Source organism: Metopolophium dirhodum, chromosome 1 (genome assembly GCF_019925205.1).
Source record: "Metopolophium dirhodum isolate CAU chromosome 1, ASM1992520v1, whole genome shotgun sequence".
NCBI classification, from domain to species: Eukaryota; Metazoa; Arthropoda; class Insecta; order Hemiptera; family Aphididae; genus Metopolophium; species Metopolophium dirhodum.
In genome coordinates this window covers 115,986,270-116,013,483 of record NC_083560.1, presented here as the reverse complement: position 1 = coordinate 116,013,483, position 27,214 = coordinate 115,986,270, and the positions used below count along the sequence as shown (strand labels likewise).

The following is a 27,214-nucleotide window of genomic DNA, read 5'->3' as shown; positions in this document are numbered from 1 at the left end:
AAAGTGCCGGTGTTACGTCAAGATAGCACCGGCATGTTTGTTTCTGGATTTCCGGAAAAACCAAATTCTAGCAAATTCTAAAAATAGTGTAGCAAAATGTAGCAAATTCGTAGCAAAATGTTGATACCAATTTTGAATTGTTTGGAACAAGTGCCGGTGCTACGTCAAGATAGCACCGGCATGTTTGTTTCTGGATTTCCGGAAAAACCAAATTTCTAAAAATAGTGTAGCAAAATGTAGCAAATTCGTAGCAAAATGTTGATACCAATTTTGAATTGTTTGGAACAAGTGCCGGTGCTACGTCAAGATAGCACCGGCATGTTTGTTTCTGGATTTCCGGAAAAACCAAATTTCTAAAAATAGTGTAGCAAAATGTAGCAAATTCGTAGCAAAATGTTGATACCAATTTTGAGTTGCTTGGAGAAAGTGCCGGTGCTACGTCAAGATAGCACCGGTATGTTTGTTTCTGGATTTCCGGAAAAACCAAACTCTTTTATATCAATTTCTTTTATAGAGACCCTTGAGTATTTCAGTGTCATACTTCCAAATAAATATTGTACTAATAAACTGAAATAGTTGTAAACTTATTTATTTCAATGTCATGAACAGGGTTTGAGACAAGCATTTACTTATTTAATTGCTTTGATATAAAATCTGGTATAGGTTAGGTTTTAAAAAATAGGGTAGGATCACGTTGTAATAAGTGGAAGTCAGTGCACGTATACATTGATACAATCAAACACTGAAAAATCTCTATAAAATGTGGTTTTATTTAAATAATAGCCTAGAACTATGTATGATGCGTATGTGGGCATGTGGCCAAGTGAACAACTTTGTAGTTGTTCATATCACCAATTAGCTTACTCAACACTTGAGAATGGAACTCTACCTCGATATATTATATTAAATTATAGGTTCTTGTAATTTAATTTTGATATATAGGGAATTTGTACAAGGGTACAGGTTTTTTATTGAAAAGGTTATTGAAATTAATGGTCATTGTTCAATAGATTCCAATTAATACAGCCCTTAGATCCTTGACTAACATACTGTGTAGCTGTGGCCTTGTAAGTTGTGAAATTCATGTCCGTCAAGTTGGCACCGGCACTTTCTCCAAACAACTCAAAATTAGTATCAACATTTTGCTACGAATTTGCTACATTTTGCTACGTTGTTCTCGGAATTTGCTACCCCCTGGTTTTTCCAGAATCCCGGAAAATGTAAAATTTCCCAGCACTGGCATTTTCTCCAAGCAACTCAAAATTGGTATCAACATTTTGCTACGAATTTGCTACATTTTGCTACACTATTTTTAGAATTTGCTAGAATTTGGTTTTTCCGGAAATCCAGAAACAAACATGCCGGTGCTATCTTGACGTAACACCGGCACTTTCTCCAAGCAACTCAAAATTGGTATCAACATTTTGCTACGAATTTGCTACATTTTGCTACACTATTTTTAGAATTTGCTAGCACTCTTACTGCCATGTCAGTCATATATGACTGACTCTTAGTTATCTATTCGTATTCTCGAATATTTTCCTAACTCGTATCCTCGCGCTTTGTCAGTCATTTGTGATTGACATGGATATTAGCATTGTGGCCACGTCACTCATTTATGACTGACAATGTTTTTTTTTTATTTTCAATTTTTTTCATTGATAATTATTCATTTTTAATACTTTTTCTGCTAAAAATATTCTTGACAACATGCTAATACATAATATAATCATTTTCAATGTGTACATACATTATTATACATAATACAAAAATTGCAAAAAAAAAAAATATTAAAATTGGATTATATATATAATTAAATTTTAAGAAACTTTTTCCTAAGCCATTTTTTTGTTTAAACAATATTTCTCTAACAAAAATTGATTTTAAATATAGATATTTGAGCCAACCGGCAATGATTTATCATTTTATTTTTCATAACATATATTTATCAAATTAAAATAAATTTAATACAGTTACCCTTGCTGAAATAGTTTAAACAAATTGTATGATATATTTAAAACTTCACAAGCTAATAATTAAAAATATTATATTAACAATTTTTATAATATTCAAACAAAACAAATAGTAAGTAAATCTTTTTAGTTCTTACTAAAATAAAGTTCAACAAAGTGAATATAATATTAAAAAACAAAAAAGGTCATTAAAACATTAAATTATTAATTATTATTTATGTTTTGCAATGTGACACTCAAAACACATTGTTGGCTTTTTTGGACATCCATTGCAAAATGTTTTGACTTTTTTAACCCTTTTCCTTGCTTCATCCCTGCTTAATTTTTTTAATTTTGTTAAGTTTTCATAACATAAAACACACTGTTTTCGATCACTTGTACCACCACCGGTTCTTGGCTGAAGAATATGAATCATTGGTTTTGTTGGAGGAAGTCTAGTTTGAGTTTCTATTCCAAGTAATGATTTACAAACTTCACGTCGAAAAGAAGTTATTGTTATTTTGGACTTAGTTAATTCTTTAAAAATTATACGAGCGTTTACCATAGCCATTCTAGTTACGAGTTCTAATGCAACTTTTCGGTACCATTTTACGCCTCTTCTATTTACACAAGCATATGAAGCCATTTGATCAGATTTGTCGATACCACATTTTCCTGTATTTTAATCAATGATTACTTTGGGCTTCATTCTTGGAGTTAATGTTATAGAATTAGGACTTGCTCTCTTATTTCTTGTTGGCATTTGTTCCTGTTCTAGTCCATGACAAGTTGATAACATCAGGACATCACGTTTGTCCTTCCATTTCAAAACTACTATACCATCTTCACACTGTTTTTCAACAACCTCACTTTTTTTTCATTTTAGCCCCTACAACATCTTTAGGAAGATATTTCCTATTTTTTCGAAGAGTTCCAATTAAATGAGTTTTATTTTGAAGTAACACGCGAGCTAGAAGACAACTTGTATAAAAGTTATCTGTGTATAATGTTCGTCCTGCATTTAATAAATTATTGGTAAGTTTCATCACAATTTTTTCACCAACATTTCCTGTAGCTGTTACTGTGTTTATCTCTCGACCAGAATATATTTCAAAATCATATGTGTAACCATTCCCAGTACAAAGTTTAAAAACTTTGACACCAAATTTATGTTTTTTTCCTGGAATGTATTGCCTAAACCCAAGACGACCTCTCCAGGCAATCATACTTTCATCAATTACCATTTTTTCACCAGCTGAATAAACTGACTGAATATTATTTTTCAACAATGTAAGAAAGGGTCTGATTTTTACTAATTTGTCATTTGAATTAAGTATTTGGTTATCATTGAAATGTAACATCCTCATTAATAGCTCAAATCTATTGCGTGTCATTAGATGTGATATAAAATCATTTTTGTATAATGGGTCATTAGACCAATAATCAGATAATGCTGGTCTAACATTTAAGCCCATCCATATAAAAATACCAAAAAACACTTGAATTTCCTGGGAATTAGTATCTGTCCAATTATTCATTCTAGAATTTCTAGAAATTCTAGTTGATTTGAGTACTTGATTGGCATAAACATTAGTTTCACAAACAATCAAATTAACTAAATCAAGTTGCTGTTATTTAATGTATAATCTGCCTCACATTTTTTACCGCGATAACTGAGTCCACGTTTACCTATTAACTTTATGATTTCAATGATTCTTAATAATATCTATCTATTATTTTCAATTTCTTTTTTTCTTATCGAACTCAGACCATATTTAATAAGTGAATCAACAGAAGAACAGTTTTTCATCAGAATGTGAGCATCAACATTTTGTTTATGAGTTAGTGATGCTTCATGTTCTTCAATTCGTAAATATATATGTGTCCATTTCATAACACCAACTGTAAATCTACCACTGCCATCTCCATATGCCAAACATATACAACAATGTAATGATGAATTTCCATGGTTATATGACACCCACATTCGTCTTCCTCCATCTTTTCGAAAATATGTTTTCAAGGCAGTAAATGGAATGTTTGTTTCTGGTTGATGAGGGTGGAAAAGCCAATGTTGAATCATATTATGTTTATCTGGTTTTTTGAAATATTTAGCATTAAGTTCTGGAAACAAAAAATAATAATAAAAATAATAATATTATGTTTGTATATAGATGAATTTATCATTATAAAAATTGCAAATTTTACTCTTACCTTCATTAAATATTGTATCAGATACACATTTATTAGAAATAACATCAAGATCCAAATCATCTACACAATTAACCAAATCTGAATTATGAACATTCTCACTAGTTGATGCCACTGGATGATTACCTAAAATATTGTAATAAAAATTTTAAAATATTTACATCTACAAGTCTTACATAAAATAAATAATATAGGAAAGAGTGGCAGTATGACATACCTTTTTGAAAATTAAATTTTGATGCACATATTATTTTTAAGACAATTTTATTTTATTTTTAAATTAATTAAAATTTACTTTACTATAGTTACTATTATTTTAGACATAAGGTTGGGCAAACATTTAAAATGACACTTGTAAGTGAATTATTAATATTGTAAAACAACTGTTAAAAACTTAAATTTAAAAAACGCAAAATTGACAGCGAAAATAGGAAGTTTATGAACGAGTGGACTGAGCTATATTGTTTTGTATTGCCTGAAAGGGTTGGAGCCATTCCAGTCTGTTTAATTTGCAATTCAACTGTCGCTATTATTAAAGTGGAAATTTAAAACGGCATTATGAAACTATTCATAAAGATTTTCATACAAAATTTCCTCCAGGCAGTGAAATGCGTAAAAATAAGCTCCATGCGTGTATGTTATCTTACAAAAATAGTACGACTACACTTATACGGTGTATGAGTGAACAAGAGAAATCAACTGAAGCAGCGTTGCGTGTGTGCTGGGTTCTTAATAAGCACCAAAAACCGTTTTCCGATTCCGAAATAGTAAAAGAGTGTATGTTGGAAGTGACCACTACACTTTTTCAAGAAAATGAAAAAATCCTTACCTCTATCCAAGATATTCCTTTGTCGGCAAGGAGTAACACAAGAAGGACAGAAATGTTGGCAGCCGAAAACAAAAAAAGCTTATTTGAACTTTTACATAAGTCACCGTGCTACTGCATTGCGCTTGATGAATCTTGTGACTTAGTTGATTCTGAACAAATGTCAATTTTCGTGCGATTCTTTGACATTGAAAATAAAGTGTTTAGAGAAGAGTTACTAGCAATATTGACATTTGAAGGCAAGACTCGTGGAGAAGATTTATTTAAGAGTTTTGATGACTTCATGAAAAACCCGAATTTGAGTTATGATAAAATTGTGTCAATTTCCACTGATGGAGCTCCAGCGATGATGGGAAAAGAAAAAGGATTGCTAAAAAGAATCCGGGATAATAATTCCGGAATATTAACTTATCAATGCATAACTCACCAAACATCGCTTTGTAGTAAACTCGGTTTGATCAAGTTAATACATTTTATCAGGTCGCGTTCTTCTCTCCAACACAGGCAGTTCAAAGAGTTTCTGAGTCAATGTGATTCGGCTTATTCAGATTTACTACAACACAATCATGTTCGTTGGCTCAGTAAAGGTCGAGAAGTTGAACGTTTTTGGAACATTACATTTACATTCCTAAAAAATGTAGATACTGAAGAAGCAAAGAAGCATTCGGAGCTCTTAGAAAACAATCGAAATATAGTTGCAATGGCTTTCTTAAATGACTTTTTGAAATATTTAAATACGCTTAATGTCGAATTACAAGGAGAAGGGAAATTATTATGTGATTTAATACAAAGTGTGTCTGCTTTCCGTCGCAAACTAAATATATTTGAACGAAACATTGAACAAAAAAAATTCATTCACTTTCCCACAATATTTGAATGTAAAAATTATTCTGAAATTGTAAACATCGAAACATTTTTAAGTTTTTTGTCAGATCTTATGAAGGGTTCGATGCTAGATTCAAAGACTTTTCTGAAATAGGAAAACTATCACAATTCTTAAAAACTCCTTACGACGTTCTCCCAGACGGAGAATGGACCGATGTAGCTGAAAAATTATTTAATATTTCTAAGTCAAAACTTCAAATGGAAATAATAGACCTACAGAAAGATGTTTCCTTGAAGCAGTACAGAAGTGCGTCAACTGAAGAATTCTGGGCTAAGGATGCCATTGACAAGTATTCAAACTTAAAGCAACTGGCAATCAACTTGGCTACGATGTTTCGTTCGACATACATTTATGAGGCATCATTTTCAAAAATTAATTTTTTGAAAAACAAATATCGGACAAAATTAACAGACTCTCACCTTGAGGACACATTGCGCATCAGCTGTTCTCCACGAGTTCCCGATTATAAAAAGCTGGCTAAGGAAAAGAAATGCAATTTTTCGCATTAAATACTTTACTGTAATAGATATATATTTTTTTTTATACTCCTAATATTGTAATTTTTAATATAAATTAATTGTAATAACTAAATAATTATTTTTATTTTTATACTGCTGTTTTTAAAATATAAAGATTTGAAAAAGATTTTTTTCACTGGACCTCATTGATTTATTAATTTAATCTTTAGGACTCCAATAGAAATTACATGCTGACCCCTGTTTTATAGAATTAATAAACAACTCAGTATGAATGGTACATTTATGGCAAAAAAAAAGACGAAATACTGTGACAACTGATAATAATTCATTAGAAGTATTATGCAAATTGATTGAAAGCCCGCATATATCATTAAGAGTTGTAGCAAGTAAACCTAAAAAATAAATAAATTTTAATAAACAATAATATAATATAATATAATATACATTTTTAATAATTTTAAATTTTTTTAGAAGATTTAAATTTATCATATTCTGCTGTTCAAAGAATTTCTAAAAAGTATAAATATCATGCTTACTTATCGACTCGTGTTCAGTAACTCCAGCCAACAGATTATGAACGTCGTATTACTTTTGTTGCTCATATGATGGTTCAGCTAGAACAGTGGTGGCCAAACTACGGCCCGCCATCATTTAATATCTGGCCCGCGAAAGAACTATAATATTTTACATTTACGAAAAAAAAAAAAAAATTAAAAATACAGTATACATTCTAATATTATTCTATAAACATAATATAAATAGCATTATCGTATCTTATCTTATTTTCGTAGAAACAACAATGTAGGTACCTACAACGAGTAATATTACTGTGCTCGTTGCGCGACCAATTTTATCTACATTGTAGTTTCTACAGCCATCGTGCTGATCAGTCGTTATTCGTATGCGGTCAGGACGTAACTAATATAAAGTTAATGTTGTTATTACGTTGTGTATTGTAAAAGTTCATTATGTTTAACAAAAAACGGAAAATCGACTCGGAATGTCGTGTTTTTAAAAATCAGTGGGTAGACGGTTACTTTTTTATAGAATGGCAAAATAAAGGTATGTGTATAATATGTAAAGAAACTATTGCAGTTTTAAAAGAATGTAACATAAAACGACACTATGAAACTAAACATAAAGACAAATTTAAAAATCTAGAAGGAAAAGAAAGAGTAGAAAAATTTAATTTCTTAAAAAAAAATCTTAATTTTCAACAAAATATATTTAAGAAAAAATGTGAACAAAACGTGTCTACTGTCCGTGCTAGTTATCGAGTTGCTCAGTTAATAGCCAAAGAAAGTAAATCGTTTTCTGATGGAGAATTTGCGAAGAAGTGTATGTTACATATTGTTGTTGATGAAATATGTCCTGAGAATAAATGTTTGTTTGAACAAGTTAGTTTGCCACGTCAAACAATTACTAGAAGAATAGAAGATCTTGGACTTAATCTTTTTGAACAAGTGCAAGACAGAGTAAAACTTTTTCAATATTTTTCAATAGCATTAGATGAGAGTACTGATATGGTAGATACGGCACAACTACTAATTTTTTTACGAGGTGTGAATGCAAATTTTGAAATAACAGAAGAGTTGGGAGCGTTGGAGAGTTTGAGTGGTACTACAACAGGAGAAGATATATTCAAAGCTTTATTAAATAACACATTAACAAATTAATACATTTTAAAATATGTTTTGTAAGTGTAAAACGATATTTTGTATATTTTATATTTATTTTTATATGTGTAGTTAATAATTTATTTAAAAATAATTTTTGGAAATGTAAGCCGATTTAATTTTTTTTTCATTTGTAGTAATTATTAAGTTAAGTATTAAATAAAGACATTAAAATTATTAAGTACAATAAAAACGTCGTTAAATATGAAATTATATACCTATACCTAAAATTCTGATGAATTAAAAGTAAAAAAAAATTTTATGGCCCGCGGTAAAAAATTTTTTTTTTTCTGGCCCGAGATAAAAAAAATTTGGCCACCACTGAGCTAGAAGATGATCCCACTATTTTGGAAAAGATTTTATGGACTGATGAGGCAAGGTTCCATAATAATGGAACCGTAAACCACCACAATACTCACTATTGGAGCGATACAAATCCTCACTGGATTAATGAATGTAATAAACAAATTAGATGGGGTATAAATGAATGGTGTGGCATAATTAATGATAGATTGATAGGTCTTTTTTTGAAAATAATTTAAATGGAAACAGTTATTTTAATTTTTTAAAAAACGAACTGCCATTGTTAATTGAAGATATTTCATTAGATCAACGCCTTAATATGATTTGGCGACATGATGGTGCACCAGCTCATTATAAGTTAGCTGAACGTGCTTTATTTATTAGATTATATTTTTAGTGGTAAATGGATAGGAACTCAAGGCTCAACAATTCTTTGGCCACCATGTTCTCCAGATATGAATGTTCTCGAATTTTATTTTTGGGGATTTTTAAAAGGCGAAGTTTATAAAGAGGAGTCAAATAATATCAATGATTTGAAAAATAGCATTGTTGAAATATGTAATAAAATACCTTCATCAGTATGAAAAAAAGCTACAACTAGTGAAGTGACTAAATGGTTGTCTCTTTGTTTGGATATGGATGGTAATCATTTTGAACATGTATTAAAATATCAATAGTTATCTATAATTTATAATTGTGTTGTTATTTTAATTTATTTTAGTAGTTACATATTTATGTTAATATAGGTACTTATACTTCATTGTTGTCTATTACAATCAACTAAAATAAAAAGAAAATTTATTATAATTCTATAATACATATATTTAATAATGCCTACTTAATACTTGAGTTAAACAGTTTAACTGATAATAATATGTAGGAAAAACATATTTCAAGGGTTGGTGGATTTTAGAATGGCACATAAATTAACACAACACCATATTTCAGTCGAGGAAACAGGTAGAATGAATGTTAGATTAGCTGTACAACTTTTTTCTAATTCTGTTGCTAAAGCTCTTATACATTGGCAAGAAAAAAATAAAAATCAACAACTTAAAGGATGTAATTACCTATTGCTTATTAAATCATTATATTTAATTTCTTAATATTTGATCTAAAGATGATGTTAGCACACTAGGTATTTGTTCTCTCACTCTCTCTGGCAATGATCATAATATAGCAAATGTTATGTTCACAATAATGATTATAATCATATTATTAATTTATCAAACTTGAGTGAAATAAATATGATTATGACTTTCATAAAAATTTGCATCTTATAAGAAATAAGTGGGTGGTACCGGTTTCGGTTACGGCTCTTAAAATTACAGAATTAAGGTTTCGGATCTGGTATCGGTAAATACCGGTATTTGAATGTATAATATTTTTCAAAAAGTAAAAAAAAACAAGTATAAACTTCGTACATATATTATCTAAAATGATAAAATCAAATTATAGTATGGGTTAAAGGACTTAGTAAGTTTACTATAATTTTGTTTTAAAAACATCCAAAACAAATTTTAAAAAATAGGGTAGGATCACGTTGTAATAAGTGGAAGTCAGTGCATCGTATACATTGATACAATCAAACACTGAAATACTCAATGGTCTCTATAAAATGTGGTTTTATTTAAATAATAGCCTAGAACTATGTATGATGCGTGTGTGGGCATTTGGCCAAGTGAACAACTTTGTAGTTGTTCATATCACCAATTACATTACTCAACACTTGAGAATGGAACTTGTAACGTCACGGAATTTTTAGCCTTTTTTATTATAATATTATTCTCCGAACACACCTATTGTTAACGTTGTTGACAAGTCAACGCACCTTTACTATTATAACCATTAGTAATAAAACGTAATATCGCGCGCTAATGCACTAATGACCACAGTGTTATGCAATAATTGTTCCCCATTTCCCCCTTCGTCGACGTGCCACGGTTGTCCGCCAACCATAGCCACCAGCGCTTTTGTCACGTCCGCCGGTACTGTCTCGATACACCAATAATGTAACAAATCCCGCATCAATACGACACTGATCCACCCCACCACGACAACTCCACGGCAAGAAAGCTCCGACCAGACAAACGGCCTGACGGCGTACTCACCGTCTATTCACTTTTATTTTTTCGCACGGCCTGTGAAGCGGAAGTCTACCCCGATCGGCCTCCGAAGTATTTTAGAATCTGAGCGAAGCGATGAATGTATTGATTCTACAATGATGTGTGTTTTTTTTTTATTTTTTTATTTATTTTTTTTTTTTTTTTATTTTTTTTTATTAATTTTTTATTTTTGTGTCTGTCATCACCTTTTAGGACAGTAAAAGTGCTTAGATTTTCTTCAACAGTAACTTTTCTGATAGGAAGGTGATTCTAGTTGGTACTTTTGGGGGGCCAAAAGTAAAAATTTCCCAGTAGTTTTCAAAAGCGACATGAAAAACAAAAGAAAAATTAAGGAAAAACGGGAATTTTTACGCAAAATCTGTTTTCGAGAAAATCGATTTTGGTTTTTGGTGTAACTCTAAAACAAATGACCGTAGGGACATGAAATTTTGACTGAATATTTATATTAGCATTTTCTATACACCATACAATTTACAAAATATTTTGACTCTTTTTAAGCTGTTAACGGCCATTGTCAGTTTTCAATTTTTTTAGTTTTTTTTTCTATAAATATCAATAAAATTTTATCTGTTGAGTAAAAAAGCTTGAAAATTTAATAGAAGGCTCCCAGGTTATTGTTTCAAAGGCAGATGAAAAAAATTAAAAATCCTTAGTCACAGTTTTTAATTATAAGCATTTAAAGTTCAAATTTTGACAAAATACGGAAAAATCACGAAAAATAGCAAATTATTTTGATGAGAATTCATAAAAATTTTTCTTTTTAAATCTAAGATTTGAAAATGTAATATAAGATTACTCATAAGTTTGTCTACCATTATCAAAAAAAAAATGTCTAGAAGAAACTTAAATTAAATTTTTATGAGCGTCTGAAATTTATATTTTTACAACATTTGATATTTACTCGATTTCTCATGTAGCAATTTTCTTATTTTATTGTAATTAAAAAACGAATGACTGTAGATACTTGAAAATTTCACTGAATGTTTATATTAGCATTTTCTATACACCATAAAATGTTGAAAATATTTTGACTCTTTTTGAGCTGTTTACGGACATTGTCAGTTTTCAATTTTTTTAGTTTTTTTTTCTATAAATATCAATAAATTTTTATTTGTTGGGTAAAAAAGCGTGAAAATTTAATATAAGGCTCCTGATATATTGTTCTAATAGCAGTTGAAAAATATTAAAAATACATAGGCACAATTTTTTTTTATAAGCATTTAAAGTTCAAATTTTGACAACATTTATCAAATTTATAATTTATTAATTATTTTGTAGTTAAAAATTTATAAATTTTTAACTTTTATGGCTAAGGATTGAAAATTTAAAACAAGGCTCCACGTAAATAGGTTATATATAAATTACTTTATTCACAATAATATCATCAAATATACTTGGTAAAATCATAGGCTGACTGACCGTTTTCGCTCAGAATCGTTTTTCTTATACAATGATATTATATCATTGAATTCAAATTTAACACCATCCATTACAGTGACCCACTTGTAACCTACCGTACAGCAGAGCGACATCCACTTATCCACCTTTTTTTTTTTTGGCAATACATCACCTCGTGACCAGTTTTCGCTCCACGGCCCTGAATCAGTTCAACGACACCTTTACATTATTATCGACGCACTGTTCTACAACATGATGGGCTGAGACACGACTCCAGGCCCGATGTTCGGGCGAAGTACCCGTCACCCACGTCAATACAGTCAGCAGCAGTCACGTCCATTTATCGTAATTATATTTTCCCCTTGGTCCCCCCTTTCAAAGCACGATTTGTAGGCGTCGCAAGACGCAGTTTCATTTTCTTTTTCCTTCCCTACCCCTTATTTTGTTTATTATTATTAGCTGTCGCAAGCCGCTCACTCGAGCACCAAACAAAAAAAAAACGCGTGAACTTCGTGGGCAAATTCGTCGACTCATGCCACCGAATTTTATTATAATATTGAAACAATTGTTTGCGACAGGCTCCTAAATTTTATTCAGATTCTTACTCCCTATTATATTAATCCCGACATTGCCATGTGCCATCTTATACTTATTGTATTTGCCCTGTGCCACCATATACTGTATTTTGTGCATTTGCCATGTGCCACCTTATACTTATTGTAACGAAATTATGAAAATATTATTATTAAATTATTTATTATTTAAACTTATGTAAAATACACCCACGTGATTACCTTAAAATCATAACTTATTATGTCTTTATCGATTCACCCTTTCCCCAAAATAAATCTTGGAGTTTCAATACCCCACGCGTGTATCAAAGTCTGTGAATTCAACCGACTTGAACCTCGGGTCTCACGCGGTGCGGCTATCAGGTGTTCCCCTTTCTTCGTGGGTAGTTTATGTGGAACTAAAAAGCCCAAATCCTTACAAACTCTACCTCGATATATTATATTAAATTATAGGTTCTTGTAATTTAATTTTGATATATAGGGAGTTTGTACAAGGGTACAGGTTTTCTATTGAAAAGGTTATTGAAATTAATGGTCATTGTTCAATAGATTCCAATTAATACAGCCCTTAGATCCTTGACTAACTTGCTGTGTAGCTGTGGCCTTGTAAGTTGTGAAATTCAGCTAGAAATACTGATTGTCACTCTGCTGTACGGTAGGTTACAAGTGGGACAATGTATAATGGATTGTATTAAACTTGAATTCAATGATATAATATCATTGTATAAAAAAAGCGAGTCTGAGCGGAGACTGTTTATTAGTCTGGATTTTTTTAATTTTAGATTCTGAGCGAAGCGATGAATGTATTGATTTTACAATGATGTGTGTTTTTTTTTTATTTTTGTGTCTGTCATCACCTTTTAGGACAGTAAAAGTGCTTGGATTTTCTTCAACAGTAACTTTTCTGATAGGAAAGTGATTCTAGTTGGTACTTTTGGGGGGCCAAAAGTAAAAATTTCCCAGTAGTTTTCAAAAGCGACATGAAAAACAAAAGAAAAATTAAGGAAAAACGGGAATTTTTACGCAAAATCTGTTTTCGAGAAAATCGATTTTGGTTTTTGGTGTAACTCTAAAACAAATGACCGTAAGGACATGAAATTTTGACAGAATGTTTATATTAACATTTTCTATACACCATAAAATTTTGAAAATATTTTGACTCTTTTTGAGCTGTTTACGGCCATTGTCAGTTTTCAATTTTTTTAGTTCTTTTTTCTAAATATTTTATTTGATTCATTTGAAGTTAATTTACTTGAACTTGATTCTTTAAAATTACTTATTATTGTTAGTGGTAACTCAAAATCTTTATCTAACGCTTTAGGAGACTTGAAATAAATGGGTGATAATTCAAGTGATTTTTCTCTTTCTAATTCTACATTTTCTGCCTCAGAGCTAACTTGGGGAATTGTTGAGTTTTTAGTAGATAGTATTACATCATTCTGACTATCAAACTTATCATTTTTGTAACTTAAAAATTTATTAAATGATCCTTCTTGTGTTTTTAAAAAATCTTGTTTTAATTTTTTCTTTTCTCTTTTTTTACAACCCGAATCATATGATCTGAATCTATCACGATCTCGATTTGACATTTTGTTGAATTATACCTTCATAAATTATATAATACACGTTTTTTATTGTAGTCAATATAATTATAAAAGTCTGAGTAAAAATAATTATTCAACTAGATAAAGAGGATGAATAAATAAAACAATAAATAAAAGTGTGACAAACACATAAATACACTCCAGTTACATAAAAAAAACAAATGTTTACTTCTTATAGAAAATTTAAAATATCAGTGGCGGCTCGTGGGTTTTTTATGAAATAGTGCACATTCATAAAAAATATAATAATATGTAATATTATAATATTATATGTAATACGTTATACGTATATTGTATATAAGTATTCTGGTATTCACAAGTAAAAATATTATGATTGACGAACATTTTTAGTTGGTAATCGGAATATAATAAACGAGTGAGAGTAAAAATTAATTATAATGCCGACGCTCGACCAAAATAATTCGTTGAAAACAATTTAATTGGTAATATGCACTCTAACTGGGTATGTAGTGCACGTGCACTTGGCACAAACACGAGAAGCCACTGATATAATACATTTATTTACTGTAGCATAAACTAAACAAATTAAATCATATTAATAATATATATATTATTGATAATAAAAAAAATTATTTACCTATGACGGATGCCGGCTGCATGGATATTATAATATTTGCTTGTCTCGTAACCCGTATAGGTACTCTCGTAACGCGTGTATGAAAATGACGGGGCTATAGGTGAGTTGCGGCCCGACATGTCATTTACGTGTTGAAGATCGGTGAATTGCGGCCCGGTCATATTTTATCAATAAGTTAATTGCGGCCCGGGAAATTTATTTATTTTCAATTTTGTGCCGGCAGTATCGGCAGTATCTTATCTAAAGTAGATACCATAACGTCAATAGTTCAAACGAAAAATATTACTGTGTACATATTAGTCTGTTCACCACTTGAGTGTGTTATACAGTTTATTATAAGTGCGTTATGGAGTTCGTAAATAGTGAAAAATCAAAACCAATTATTCTCTACGAAGGCTACAAATTTCGTTTCCACAAAACACTAAAACACGATGTACAGAGGTGGCCTTGCAGTGTCAAAAGTTGTAAGTGCTTTTTAAAATTATCTCCTTTAAATAAAATAGTTGACAGTAATACTAATCATAACCACAATAAAAACGACGAAAAAGTCCTGAATAGGCAAATATTAAGTAATTCTCTGAAAAGAAAAGCCATAGAAGACATTTCTTGCAAACCTTCAAAATTAATTCGTTCAGAATTGAAGAAAGGCGATATATCGACTTTGACAACGAATGATTTATCATTAATTAGACACAATGCTCATCGTGCCCGTTCATTTGTACACCCCCCTCTGCCAAAATGCATTAAAGAATTACATGCTGCTTTAGAGTCTATGAATATCAAAACTAATATAGGTGAGCCATTTTTGTTTATCAACGACAAAGAAAATTGTATAATTGGTTTTTCTACTATACAAAACATAAAAGTGCTGTGCGATGTAAATAAATTTTACGTAGATGGAACTTTCAAAAGCTGCCCTAAACACTTTTATCAACTTTTTACCATCCATGGCCTAAAAAATGATGTATATTTACCTCTAGTGTTTTTTTTACTACCCGACAAGTGTAATACCACGTACAAGTGTGCATTTCAACATTTAATTTGCCATTCCATGTCCATTGGTCTAACGTGCTCTCCTACTGAAGTTGTTATAGATTTTGAACAAGCTATCCACAGTGCTGTAGCGGAAGTCTTCCCTAATGCTAAAATAAGTGGATGTCGATTTCACCTAGGGCAAAGTTGGTGAAGGAAAATTCAAAGTTTAGGACTCACGAAAATGTATAACACAAATACAGATGAAAGTTATTTTTTAAAATTTTTTTTTGGTTTGCCATTTTTGGACTCTGACAACGTCATTGATTGTTTCACGGATGACTTTTTAGCAATACTGCCCGCTAAAGATGATCGGGTTGTACAATTTACCGACTATGTTTTCGAAAACTATATATCCCCGGATGCTATGTTTCCCCCAAATATTTGGGCACAGTTCTCTGCTAGCTGTAACCGTACCACTAACGGCTGTGAAAGTTTTCATTCACACCTAAATTCATCGTTCTACTCTAGTCATCCTAACATCTATAATTTTATTGATGTGTTAGTAGAAATTCAATCAGAAACGTATATCAAATGTAGAAGCAATGGAATAAAAACGAAGAAAATATGTGAAAAAGAAGCATTTATAAGACAACAGATGACAATGCTAGCACAAAAAGAAATAGAGCAGTTTTATTTCGTCAAATCATTAAGTTTTAAGTTTTTGCCCAACCAATAAATATTTTTTACATTTTTACATATTTTACATAAATATTAAAATTAATTTTACCATAAATTACCATACATTTTGCCATTTTTCCCATTTTTACAAAAAAAAACAAATTTAAATAAAATGTAAAATGTGGCCGCAACTCATACGTCTGTTTTATAAACACGGGCCGCAACTCGCACGTCTGTTTCATAAACACGGGCCGCAATTCGTACGTTATTTAGGGATCGGGCCACAACTCACCAACACCGAATGACGGATAACCGATACATCATAAATGAAAGAATAATATCAGTAGGCACAGATAAGTACTGAGATACCAAAATAATATAATCGACATTACAACATTCGACATATCTATTTATACTCTTCGGTTAATATCTCTATGAGTCTATACTACGGGTATACTACGTCTATACTATGTTTGTTAAACTGTAAACTGATGATACAGAAAATATTATTATCATTATTATCTTACCGGTATTATTATTACTCAATGATAAGACATCAAGTGTTAAGCGGCCCCTACACGTTCAATAATATTGAGTCAATAAAATTGTGTCAATATTTTGTTCAATATTAATTTCACCCAAACCTCTCAATATTATTGCACAATATTCAGTTGAATTCGTTGGCCAGGTCAGGTGTAGTACCGCTGTGTATGACCAATTGTGTTGTTTACGTTGTTTACGTTGTGTCAGTTTAAAACATCATTTACCATCTGCTATAAATTATATTATAACTATATTATTATAGTTTTAAATATGTATCTTAACGATACCGAATTAATTTGCATCGCAGTAGCATTTGGATTGAACCAAAAAAAACCCAAACAAAATAAAAGAAGACGTTGGATGAAAGAGTGGTATAAACAGAGAGCACAATATAGTCATGAAAAATTATTAAACTGTCTACGAATGACTGAACCAGATGACTATAGGAATTTTTTACGAATGGATGCTACATCTTATGAGAATTTATTGAAAGTACGTGGAATTACCCATATTTTATAAGTATAATTTACTTAACTGTAAAATAATTGTATTATTCATTATAGCTTGTAACTCCACATATCCAAAAACAATACGATAATGAGGGAAGCTATTTCTGTCAATGAGAGACTATCTATAACATTACGGTACCTTGCCACTGGTAATACGTTCGAAGACCTGAAATTTTTGAGTGCAATTTCACCACAGTCCATCAGTAGTATTGTACTAGAAACTTGTCAAGCTATTATTACTATTTTGAAAACATATATTAAGGTAAGAAAACATACATTTATTTTATATTATTAAACTTTATTTAACAAACTAAATGTATTCAATTGACATTTTTGATATAAAAAACATACATTTATTTTATGTTATTAAACTTTATTTAACAAACTTTAAATTTATGGTATTGAAATGTTTGAAAAAAATCTGAAGCTGTGGAGGTTTTATTCTCAATTGTAGAATAATTGTTTGGAATATCAATAGTCAATGTCTGATAAGTACATGGCATGTCATTTGTTTCAATAGAAGGGGGGCCACTATTTGTTGAAGAATAAAGACTGTAGGGTGTTGGAGTATTACTATAGAACGGGGTTGATGATCTAGTTGAAGCTGGTACTATTTGAATAACATTTCGATGTAATGCACCCATTTGACCTTCAAATAAAATGTCGTTGATAGCCTTTTTTGCAAACATTTGTTGTTGGGCATTCATTTTTTGAAGTTCCGATGCCCAAGCAATAGCTATTTTCATTTCATCACTATCTTCTGTCTGACGTAAACGCTTACAAGCTAATCCTACAAGTTCTTCCTGTGGCGACTGATGCTTTTGATGTTTTCTTTTTACTTTTGGAATTGTAAACAATTCTTCAGTTTCCTAAATAAAAAAATAATTAATAACTTTTTTGTTTAAAGATTCCAAAAACGGAAGCAGAATGGGTGCAAATAGCAAAAGATTTCGAACAAAAATGGAATTTTCCACATTGCGTAGGAGCACTGGACGGAAAACATGTTGAAATAAGAAAACCTCCAAACAGCGGATCATTCTATTTTAATTATAAAAATACGTTTAGTATAGTGCTAATGGCTGTAGTTGATGCAGATTACAAATTTATGATGGTTGATGTTGGCATAAACGGTCGCATATCAGATGGGGGTGTTATTAGTTAGGGGGAGTCCGGGATAGTTGAACCACTTCGTAGAAAACTAATTTTAACTTCTTTCGTAATCGACATAGAGAAATGGAATTGATGTCTACAGAAAGTATAACTTCATAGTAACCTATAATAAATTCCAGATTGTTCTATATATATAATTATGAGTGCTACATCCATCTTTCTGAAAGTTGGAAAGTGGATCAAATCTCCCGGTTGTGCGGGTGACTTGAACCATGGGACTGGGAGACATGAACATAACAAAGAAGTTCATGAATGTAACAAATATAAATGAAATTTTGAATAGGTATTATATTTGTTAAGGCACAGCAATTTTAGTTCTAGGAACATTAACTATATTTTGTTATTTATGAAACATTTTTATACATAGGTAACAATAACAAAAGCAATTTTTCGATTTATTAATAACGACCACTTTTTATTATGTTTAAAACTTATTGCAACATATTTCTTATAATTAATACCTACTTTTTTAAAAATAGTTAAAAAAACAAATTAATATTAGTATTTTATTAATACAATCACTTCAGACTTTTAGTTTCATACTTGTTACAACATTTTTATAAATACTTTTTATAAATAGGTAACAATAACAAAAGCAATTTTTAGATTTATTAATAACAAACACTTTTCATTATATTTAAAACTTATTGTAACATATTTTTTATAGTTAATTTTTTTTTTAAATAGTTAAAAACAACAAATTAATATTTTAATTTTTAGTAATACAATCACATATTTCAGACTTTTAGTTCATACTTATTATAATATTTTTATAAATAGTTAACAAAAGACATTTTATTTTAAATTTAAAACTTTGTTATTCGCATTCACAACAAATAAATGGAACTGTATCGTTTAAGTTAGCCCCACGCATACTTCGTGAACATATCTTTTGCAATGAATTCAAAGACGCATATCTAAAATTTCATCTCCTTTACACACGAAAAAATACTAGTGTTCATCTATTTCTATTAGATCCTCTAAAGGCCCGTCTGAGCTGTCAGCATATTGAATAAGGGACTCCTCTTCTTTTTCGCTATCACTATCGCTGGACTGTAAAACTTGCTTTCGTACTTTCGACCTCTGATTTTTATTTTTCTTAATAATTTTCTTTTTTCCATATTGTTCACACTGGTTTAAAGATTCTTGTGGCACATCTAGTTTATCCGGTGTTTTCGTCAATATTTTAGTCTTTCCAGGCTGCCTGCCGCGTCGGGTGGTTTTACGTGGTAAAGCTTTAGGAAGCGGCTTTATTATTTTGGGTGTGACATCAATGGCTCGCGTGGATAGAGTAGATGAAGTGAGTGATGTTGGTTGTATTGATAAACTATGTGATGTTGATGGAAACGCTTGTGCAGGGATTGATACTGTAAAAACAGGTGATGATGTTGTAATCGCGTTATTTGAAGAAGTTGTTGGTGAAATACTTGATAATTCTGGTAACTGAGGTGTAGAATTTTCTTCTCTGTCAGTAACAGCAGAGCACAAGAAATCGTCATCTCCAAATATATCAGAATTAAGGGGATAAATACCTGAATTTTTGAAGCCACTGACAATGTTAGCCTGTGTAAAAGCCGATGACATAATTTGTGATACAATAGCAGGAATGTTGTAAATACTTACAGTTTTACCAGGATTTGACAACATCCAATTATTAAGAGCAGCATTATATTTTGACTTGAATGAAGCATACACAGTGATATCCAGTGGCTGAAGCTTATTGCTGCAATGGGGTGGAAGAGTAAGTAAGGTAATTCCATTATCTTTGGCAAGTTGAATTACATCTGCACTGACGTGGCTCTCGTGATTGTCAAGAATTAAAAGAACTCGATTTTCTTTTGATGCTTTAGAATATTTTATGAAGTGTACCATAAACTTCACAAAACTTTTCGTTGTCATCCACCCACTTGGATATGAGTCACCGTCTGATCCTAATGGCCCATTTTCGACAAAAAAACTATTATACTTGACACGTGGGAAGATAAAAAACGGTGGTAAAGCATTCCCTATGGCATTCACAGCAAAACAGACAGTAACAAGAGTTCCTCTTTCAACTGACGTTACTTGACCAACTTGACGACACTGCTTACCAGCAACTACTTTGGGACACTTCTGCACCGTAGTACATCCGGTTTCGTCACAGTTGTAAATATTCTGTGGTTCAAAATTATAATTTTCGATTACCTCTCTTAGATTATCAAAAAAGTCTTGTACGTTCTTTCTATTAAAATTTGTGGCTCTAGAAAGACTGGTCGCTTCTGGTGTTCTTAAGCTTAGTTGTGCATTTCTTTTAAGAAATCCTCGAAACCAATCTTTGCCAGTAGATTTATTTTTTATCCAACTTTCTGGTACATTTTTGTGATTTGCTATTGCATAGTCACTCGCTAACTTCATAGCTGATACTTTCGATAAGCCATAATGCATTTTGCTGCATTCTAGCAAATAATCAACCAACACCTTTTCTTCTTCAAGTGTAAATACCTGATTAGCTTTGTACTGACTCCCCATTTCATCAAATTTTGTTAATTTTTCTTTATTTTGTACGTACCGGCTTAGAGTAATTCTATCAACATCATACTTCATAGCTGACTTCCTTAATGACATTCCTTTTTGAACATCTGCAATAGCATCGGCCATTTGTTGTTTGGTAAAAGGATTCCTTTTTTTAGCGCTTGCCTTTGGTTTGTATTTAAAAGGCATTTTTTTGTCTGAATACAAATGGATAAAAAATTAATGTTACCTAAATTTATACTAGAACTATTATTTAAATATTAATAACAATATTAATTATTTAATTATAGTTATTCTGAATTCTTAATTTTTATAATCCTACTGATATTATAAATAAATATAATTTGAAAATTAATATTCAAAAGAGTGGTGTGATAAACGTTTTCACTACGTCGGGAGAGTTGAACCATGGTTCAAGTCTCCCCTCAGATTGTGGTTCAAGTATCCCACCCACTACCTTAATCAGTTTGATAAATTATGGACAAAAATGGAAACCCTATTGATATAACTAATTAATATTGTATAAAACTACACAAAATTGCGAAGCTATTCATAATAACAGTATATACGTACCTTAAAAAATCAACAAACAACGATAACAATTTTTTTTTACTCTGACAACCTCAAAATACATTTTTGTTGATAACAATCGAACGGACTTTCAAAATACAGCGTTGCCACATGGGTGAGTTTATTACGCGGTAATGCACATTATAAATCAGTTGTTATCTCACTAGCGCGAAATTTAAAAAAGTTATGACCGATGGTTCAAGTCTCCTCCCTGTTCAAGTATCCCGGACTCCCCCTATACTAAATTTGGAAATATGTTAAATAATAAAACATTAAATATTCCAATACCAGATTTATTGACTAATACAAGTTATACACTCCCATATTTGTTTGTAGCAGATGATGCATTTGCTATGAGTGAAAATTTACTTAAGCCTTATAGTCAAACCAATTTGACCAAGGAACAGAGAAGTTTTAATTATCGTCTAAGTCGGGCAAGACGAATTGTTGAAAACGCTTTTGGAATTTTGAATTCGCATTTTGGTGTGTTCCAAAGACCAATACAAGTAGATACTGATAAAGCTAAAAAAATTGTGTTGGCTTGTTGTTTTCTACATAATTATTTAAGAAAGTCAGCATCATATATTTGCCAAGGTTCAATGGACATGGAGTATGAAGAAGAAGGGAGAATTATCGAGGGGTTTTGGAGAACTCAGGAGCCATTAATTAATTTACAACATGGAAATAACAGAAATTCTACAGAGTTAGCTAAAGATATAAGAAATACTTATTGTCAATACTTTAATAACGAAGGAAAAATACCATGGCAAGACAAATTTATTGTATGAATAATTGATGTGTATTGATAAAAAATGTAAATAGGTAATGATAATAAAATAATAAAATACTTACATCAACTGTGCTATGATTGATTTCTTCGTCATTTTCAATATCACTTTCCATTGTACTTATTGAGTCACTTGGTGTCTCTTGGTCCTGTAAAAATAACATTTCATTATAATACCATAAACATGGTTCATATATGTCTTCCGATCCAGCACCAGATTTTTTCGAGCTTTTAACCTAGTAACTTAAATATAACAATATGAAATTATTATAATAAATAAGTACTTTATATTATTATTTATTAATTACATATTTTTTTTTATTTTACCACTATCATAATAATATATATTATTATAATATTTTTTTTAAAAACATGTATCATTGTTAATCTTTTATTAGACTTTTTTTGAACTCACTAATTCTAAACACAATCTATGCTTATTTTGGAGGAGTATCATGTATACTTTTTGGTATTGTTTTATGTTTTTGATTGGTGTTTATGATTAAACAAATATAAATAAATAAATAAATGTATATATATTATATATACTGTTTTACTAACATTATATTATTATCCAAACTTACGTAAATAGATTTGAATTTTGAACATTTTGTATATCAGACATCAATATAAATAGATACTATAAGTCTATAATAAAATATAATAATATAGTTATGTATATATATTGTGTGTACTAACCTTTTTGAATTCTTTACGCAAATTTGTTCTTAATGCATTCATTTTTTTCTTAACGTCTTCCTTAGTGGCTTGTGGATATTTTTCTTTATATTTCGTTACTAACGTTTCATAGGAATCATTTTTTTTGTTACGATTGGAATAATCCTTACTTTTGACATTCCAAAGTGCCGGCAGATCTCGATACAAATTAATACATTCAATTATAAACAAACGTTCTTCCATTTTAGTTGACATAATTCTTATTATGTCTTTAAGAATTATGTCAACTAATATTTTATGTCTATTATTATAGAAAAATGATATAGTGTATCAATAGAAGATAGAACGAAAAATATAAACCTGTAGCAACACGACACAACACGTGTGGCTTCACAACCGATATGATAGGATACTAAATTTTGCACAATATCATATTCAAACGTTCAATAATATTATGTATTGTACAAAAAATTTCCAACCCAGTTTGATTTCTTCAATATATTGTACAATCCTTCAATATCTATACTAGACTGTCAATAATATTGCGCAATATCGATTATTGTGCAATATTATTGATCGTGTAGGGACCGCTTTATACGTTAATTTTATAATGAGCTTGTGGCGACACTGATGCTCGCCCTTTTGCTTGCCTCAAATCAGTATGTAGTGTAATATACGGTAAAGCTTCTCTACATATTATTACTCTATGCGATATGCCGAATAGTGGGAATGGCACCATGGTGGGAGAGAACAGACAAGACGTCGCGTATTACTATATCGATGCTTGGTTCACATATGGACTCTTGTTGGCCGTAGTATGCAATCGATTATCGAAAGTCGATACCACGAAAATGCCCATAATTATTTTAAATTGTAAATTTATAATATTTATAATATTTAGTCAGTAATGATTAGTTTTTCTGGAGTGAGCCGGCTTCCGCGGGGCCCTACATTTGCGCGGGGCCCTGTGCAGGTGCCCTGGTTGCACCGGCCCTGTTGGTTATGGTATGATATAAACTCGCCTACGGGCGGTATTCTTTATATTTGTACCAGAATTCTACTGGTACATGGTACTGCGTAATAAGGGCCGCTGCGCGTGCGATCTAGTGTGCGTGCCGACGTCGCATATTCAATGTATGTATATGCGTTGATAACTCTGGTGGCGCGTCGGAGTCGTACTCGGCGCGTTGTCAACGTTCACTACGGGCGGCGGTGACGTGTTTATAAGTTTTACCACTGTACGCGCTGGGTTGCGTACATGAATTAACTATTATGAGAATATTTAATTAGCAGGTGCCTTGTCTCGTTACAAAGTAAACCCACTCAGTCTAATACAGTGTTTCTTAACCTAACCTAACCTAACCCTGGGGTTCCGCGAAGATCACTTGAGGGTTCCGCGAAAGTGCTGTGCTGTGTTTTTATCAAAATATTAAAAATAGAAAAAAGCTAGAATTCTAGAGGCAGCTAGTGGGAAACCCCGTTAGACGTGCACAATATATTGTATGAGATATTATTAAATTGTTAATGAGGGCAACGACGATGGCATGACAGTATCGAATAATTATTTATAACCACATGTTATCGTATATTATTATAAAATTTTATTTTACGAAGTATAATATTACCAATATTGTACTTCAGTACGTATTCGTCCATTCGTAGTTGTCCGTTAACCGTTGTTCGTCAGTTGTGTGTGGCAATTTATTAAAATATGAGTAAACAAAAGAAGTTGGATTTCTTTTTAAAAAATCCAAATACTAGTGTTATTACTACTGCTGAGGAACCAACACCATCAACGAGTGATGTCACATCTTCGTTGGAACCAAAACCGAAGAAACCGAAAATTCGTAAGTACGATCCCTCATACCTATAGTCTGTACCAAATAAGAGCGCACCGCGCTGGCGCATACAAATGAATCGCGGAGCGACATCCGGACCCCCCTGGACGGGTCTATTAGCTCTGTGATTGGTCGCCTTAGTCGGCTATGATCGGCGTCGTCGACGATGTTGCCGCCGTCGGCGACGCCGCCGTACATACAGGAAATTGTAGTAACAATGCGCTATCGCGTATTACATAGTAAAATAATAGACCTTTTTATTGTTTTTTTTTTTTTAAAAATATTGAACACAAACGTTTACAAACGTTTTTACTACCGATACTACTGCAATTTTTTTTTTATTTGTGTACGTTTTATTATTTATTTTTCATATGCACCTTGATTATATAATATTTTAATTTTTCATATCAATAGGATAGGGTAGATTATAAAGAACAACATTTAATAGGACACATTTTGTTTTGTATTCTTACACATTGTCAAAATTACACAGTCAGTTTTTACACATTGTCAAAGTTATTTACAAAAATAAAAATAAATTTAAAAATAAAAAAAATAAAAAAACACAAAATATATTTAATATTACTCATCATCGCTAGTGAATTCAGACTCCGAAGACGTATCGCCAACCGTCATTGTCAGATTTTCTGTTTCTGCAGACAACAAATCGTCTACTATGAAATCGATTTTGTAGAATTTTTCTTCCTCGGTCATAGTGTGTCTTATAAAATTTTTCCACATGCTCTCATCCACTCTCTCTATACCTTCCAATAAAAGAGTTTTGACGTCACTCAACTTGTAGCTGGTGTTGTTCTTTTTCACGTGATCTTTCACGTTAGCCCACGCCAATTCTATTTGATTTAACTTGCAATGATATGGAGGGAGTCTTAAAATTGTCCTGTTGTGTGTTTCAGCCAGATCGTCAATTAAATACTTTTCGTATTGTGGTCTTAGTATTTGTACTCTATCGAGTAATTCAGGAATCACCATACGTCGATCAATTACTTCGCCCTTGTCCTGTAACCATTTTATGATGTCTGCTTTTTTTGTAGTTGTATTTGGGATTTTTTCTTTTTTCACCGAGTGATACGGGGCGTTGTCCATTATAATGACACAATTCTCTTTGAGTCGTGGTATTACGTTTTTCATCCAGTCGTAAAATGTATCACCATTCATTTCTTCGTGGTAGTCGGTCGTTTTTTTTTACTCAAAACATAATAGGCCACCTGGCACAAACCCATCTTCAGACCCAATGTGGAGAACAATTAGCCTCTTACCTTTGCCAGATGGGTTCTGAGACCCCGTCGAGAGACCTTGAAAAAATGCATCACGAGGCGATTTAATTGTTTTGTCTACCCACGTTTTGCTGGTACAGTCGCCTGCGTTGACCCAGGTTTCGTCAAGATAGTATAAATGCCGCCCTTCTTCACGATATTTACAAATATTTTGTAAATACCGTCTACGCCACAAAACAATTTCATCCTTTTCTATAAGGGCACTATTGCGACTGCGTTTTGTGTAAACGAAGTCCATGGATTTCAACAGACGATGTAAATTCATTCTGGAAATATCTGGCAAAGTGTCGTCGTCTTTAATAATTTGTAGTATTTTGTCCAATGTGGGTATAGTTTTATTAAACCAGAATGAATGAACATGAAAACGTACTGTGTTCATCTGTAAATCGTCAAACTTATCTTTGAATGATGTTCTTATGCGAGTTTTGCACGGAGAGGTGACAGTTTTGTTAGTATTATATTCGCTGATGACATTTGAAACTGTTCGTTGTCCGATGCCAAGTTGTTTCGATATATAAATCCTAGCTTCCCGAACAGTTATATTAGGATTTTTTCTTAATTCCATCTTGTATGAATTTACAATCATGATGCATTGACCTGATGAAATTGGCTGGAATAAAAAACAAAAAAAACCATGTTAAGTAATGTATAATATACAGACAAAACTATAATACGTATATAATAATACATTATGTGTGTATATGTTTTTACTAACCTTTCCCATAGGATTTTTCGTTGAAGGTGAAACATTTGCCATAGTGTCACGTGAAAATTAAACAACAACAAGAAAAATTCAATAAACAGCGAATGCGCACAAAAAACAAAAATACGTGTTACCGCTAAAGACCGTTAAAATGGTGTGACAATATAACACACTCTGTATAAGCGGTTGACCCTGGTGGCGCTGGAACGCACGACGGTAGCGCTCTCTGACATGCGCGTGATATGACCGGTTTTTGTGCGCCGCCCGGTGCGCTCTTATTTGGTATAGATTCGGATTTACATATAAAGATGATTGCCCTTAATGCG

General features: G+C 31.5%; 5 protein-coding genes across 5 annotated transcripts; 1 reads left to right on the top strand and 4 right to left on the bottom strand.

Moving 5' to 3' along the window:
- Positions 1-2,184: 2,184 nt before the first annotated feature.
- Positions 2,185-2,598, bottom strand: LOC132952456 (uncharacterized). Its single transcript, XM_061024770.1, has one exon. It carries the CDS (start codon positions 2,596-2,598, stop codon positions 2,185-2,187), a length of 414 nt encoding a protein of 137 aa, XP_060880753.1.
- A 220-nt stretch (positions 2,599-2,818) lies between these two features.
- On the bottom strand, positions 2,819-3,490 carry LOC132952449 (piggyBac transposable element-derived protein 4-like). Its single transcript, XM_061024757.1, has one exon. The coding sequence runs from the start codon at positions 3,488-3,490 to the stop codon at positions 2,819-2,821; it is 672 nt and encodes a 223-aa protein (XP_060880740.1).
- A 1,350-nt stretch (positions 3,491-4,840) lies between these two features.
- On the top strand, positions 4,841-8,917 carry LOC132952444 (general transcription factor II-I repeat domain-containing protein 2B-like). The gene is made up of 4 exons (XM_061024748.1): positions 4,841-5,780; positions 7,450-7,529; positions 7,587-7,971; positions 8,745-8,917. The coding sequence occupies exons 1-4, from the start codon at positions 4,841-4,843 to the stop codon at positions 8,915-8,917; spliced, it is 1,578 nt and encodes a 525-aa protein (XP_060880731.1).
- A 16,555-nt stretch (positions 8,918-25,472) lies between these two features.
- On the bottom strand, positions 25,473-26,066 carry LOC132952438 (uncharacterized). Its single transcript, XM_061024738.1, has one exon. It carries the CDS (start codon positions 26,064-26,066, stop codon positions 25,473-25,475), a length of 594 nt encoding a protein of 197 aa, XP_060880721.1.
- Positions 26,067-26,093: 27 nt separating this feature from the next.
- Positions 26,094-26,942, bottom strand: LOC132952427 (uncharacterized). The gene is made up of 2 exons (XM_061024728.1): positions 26,901-26,942; positions 26,094-26,795 (listed from the first exon to the last, which is right to left on the bottom strand). The coding sequence occupies exons 1-2, from the start codon at positions 26,940-26,942 to the stop codon at positions 26,094-26,096; spliced, it is 744 nt and encodes a 247-aa protein (XP_060880711.1).
- Between the last annotated feature and the right edge of the window lie 272 nt (positions 26,943-27,214).

Bases quoted from the DNA above. Each gene is read 5' to 3' on its own strand.
- LOC132952427 (XM_061024728.1), bottom strand. From the start codon at position 26,942: ATGGCAAATGTTTCACCTTCAACGAAAAATCCTATGGGAAAG. The intron at 26,796-26,900 runs GTTAGTAAAAAC...TTTTTATTCCAG, and splicing joins CGAAAAATCCTATGGGAAAG to CCAATTTCATCAGGTCAATG.
- LOC132952456 (XM_061024770.1), bottom strand. From the start codon at position 2,598: ATGGCTTCATATGCTTGTGTAAATAGAAGAGGCGTAAAATGGTACCGA.
- LOC132952444 (XM_061024748.1), top strand. From the start codon at position 4,841: ATGAGTGAACAAGAGAAATCAACTGAAGCAGCGTTGCGTGTGTGCTGG. The intron at 7,530-7,586 runs GTAGAAAAATTT...AATATATTTAAG, and splicing joins ATCTAGAAGGAAAAGAAAGA to AAAAAATGTGAACAAAACGT. The intron at 7,972-8,744 runs GTACTACAACAG...GTAAATGGATAG, and splicing joins AGCGTTGGAGAGTTTGAGTG to GAACTCAAGGCTCAACAATT.
- LOC132952438 (XM_061024738.1), bottom strand. From the start codon at position 26,066: ATGAATGGTGATACATTTTACGACTGGATGAAAAACGTAATACCACGA.
- LOC132952449 (XM_061024757.1), bottom strand. From the start codon at position 3,490: ATGAATAATTGGACAGATACTAATTCCCAGGAAATTCAAGTGTTTTTT.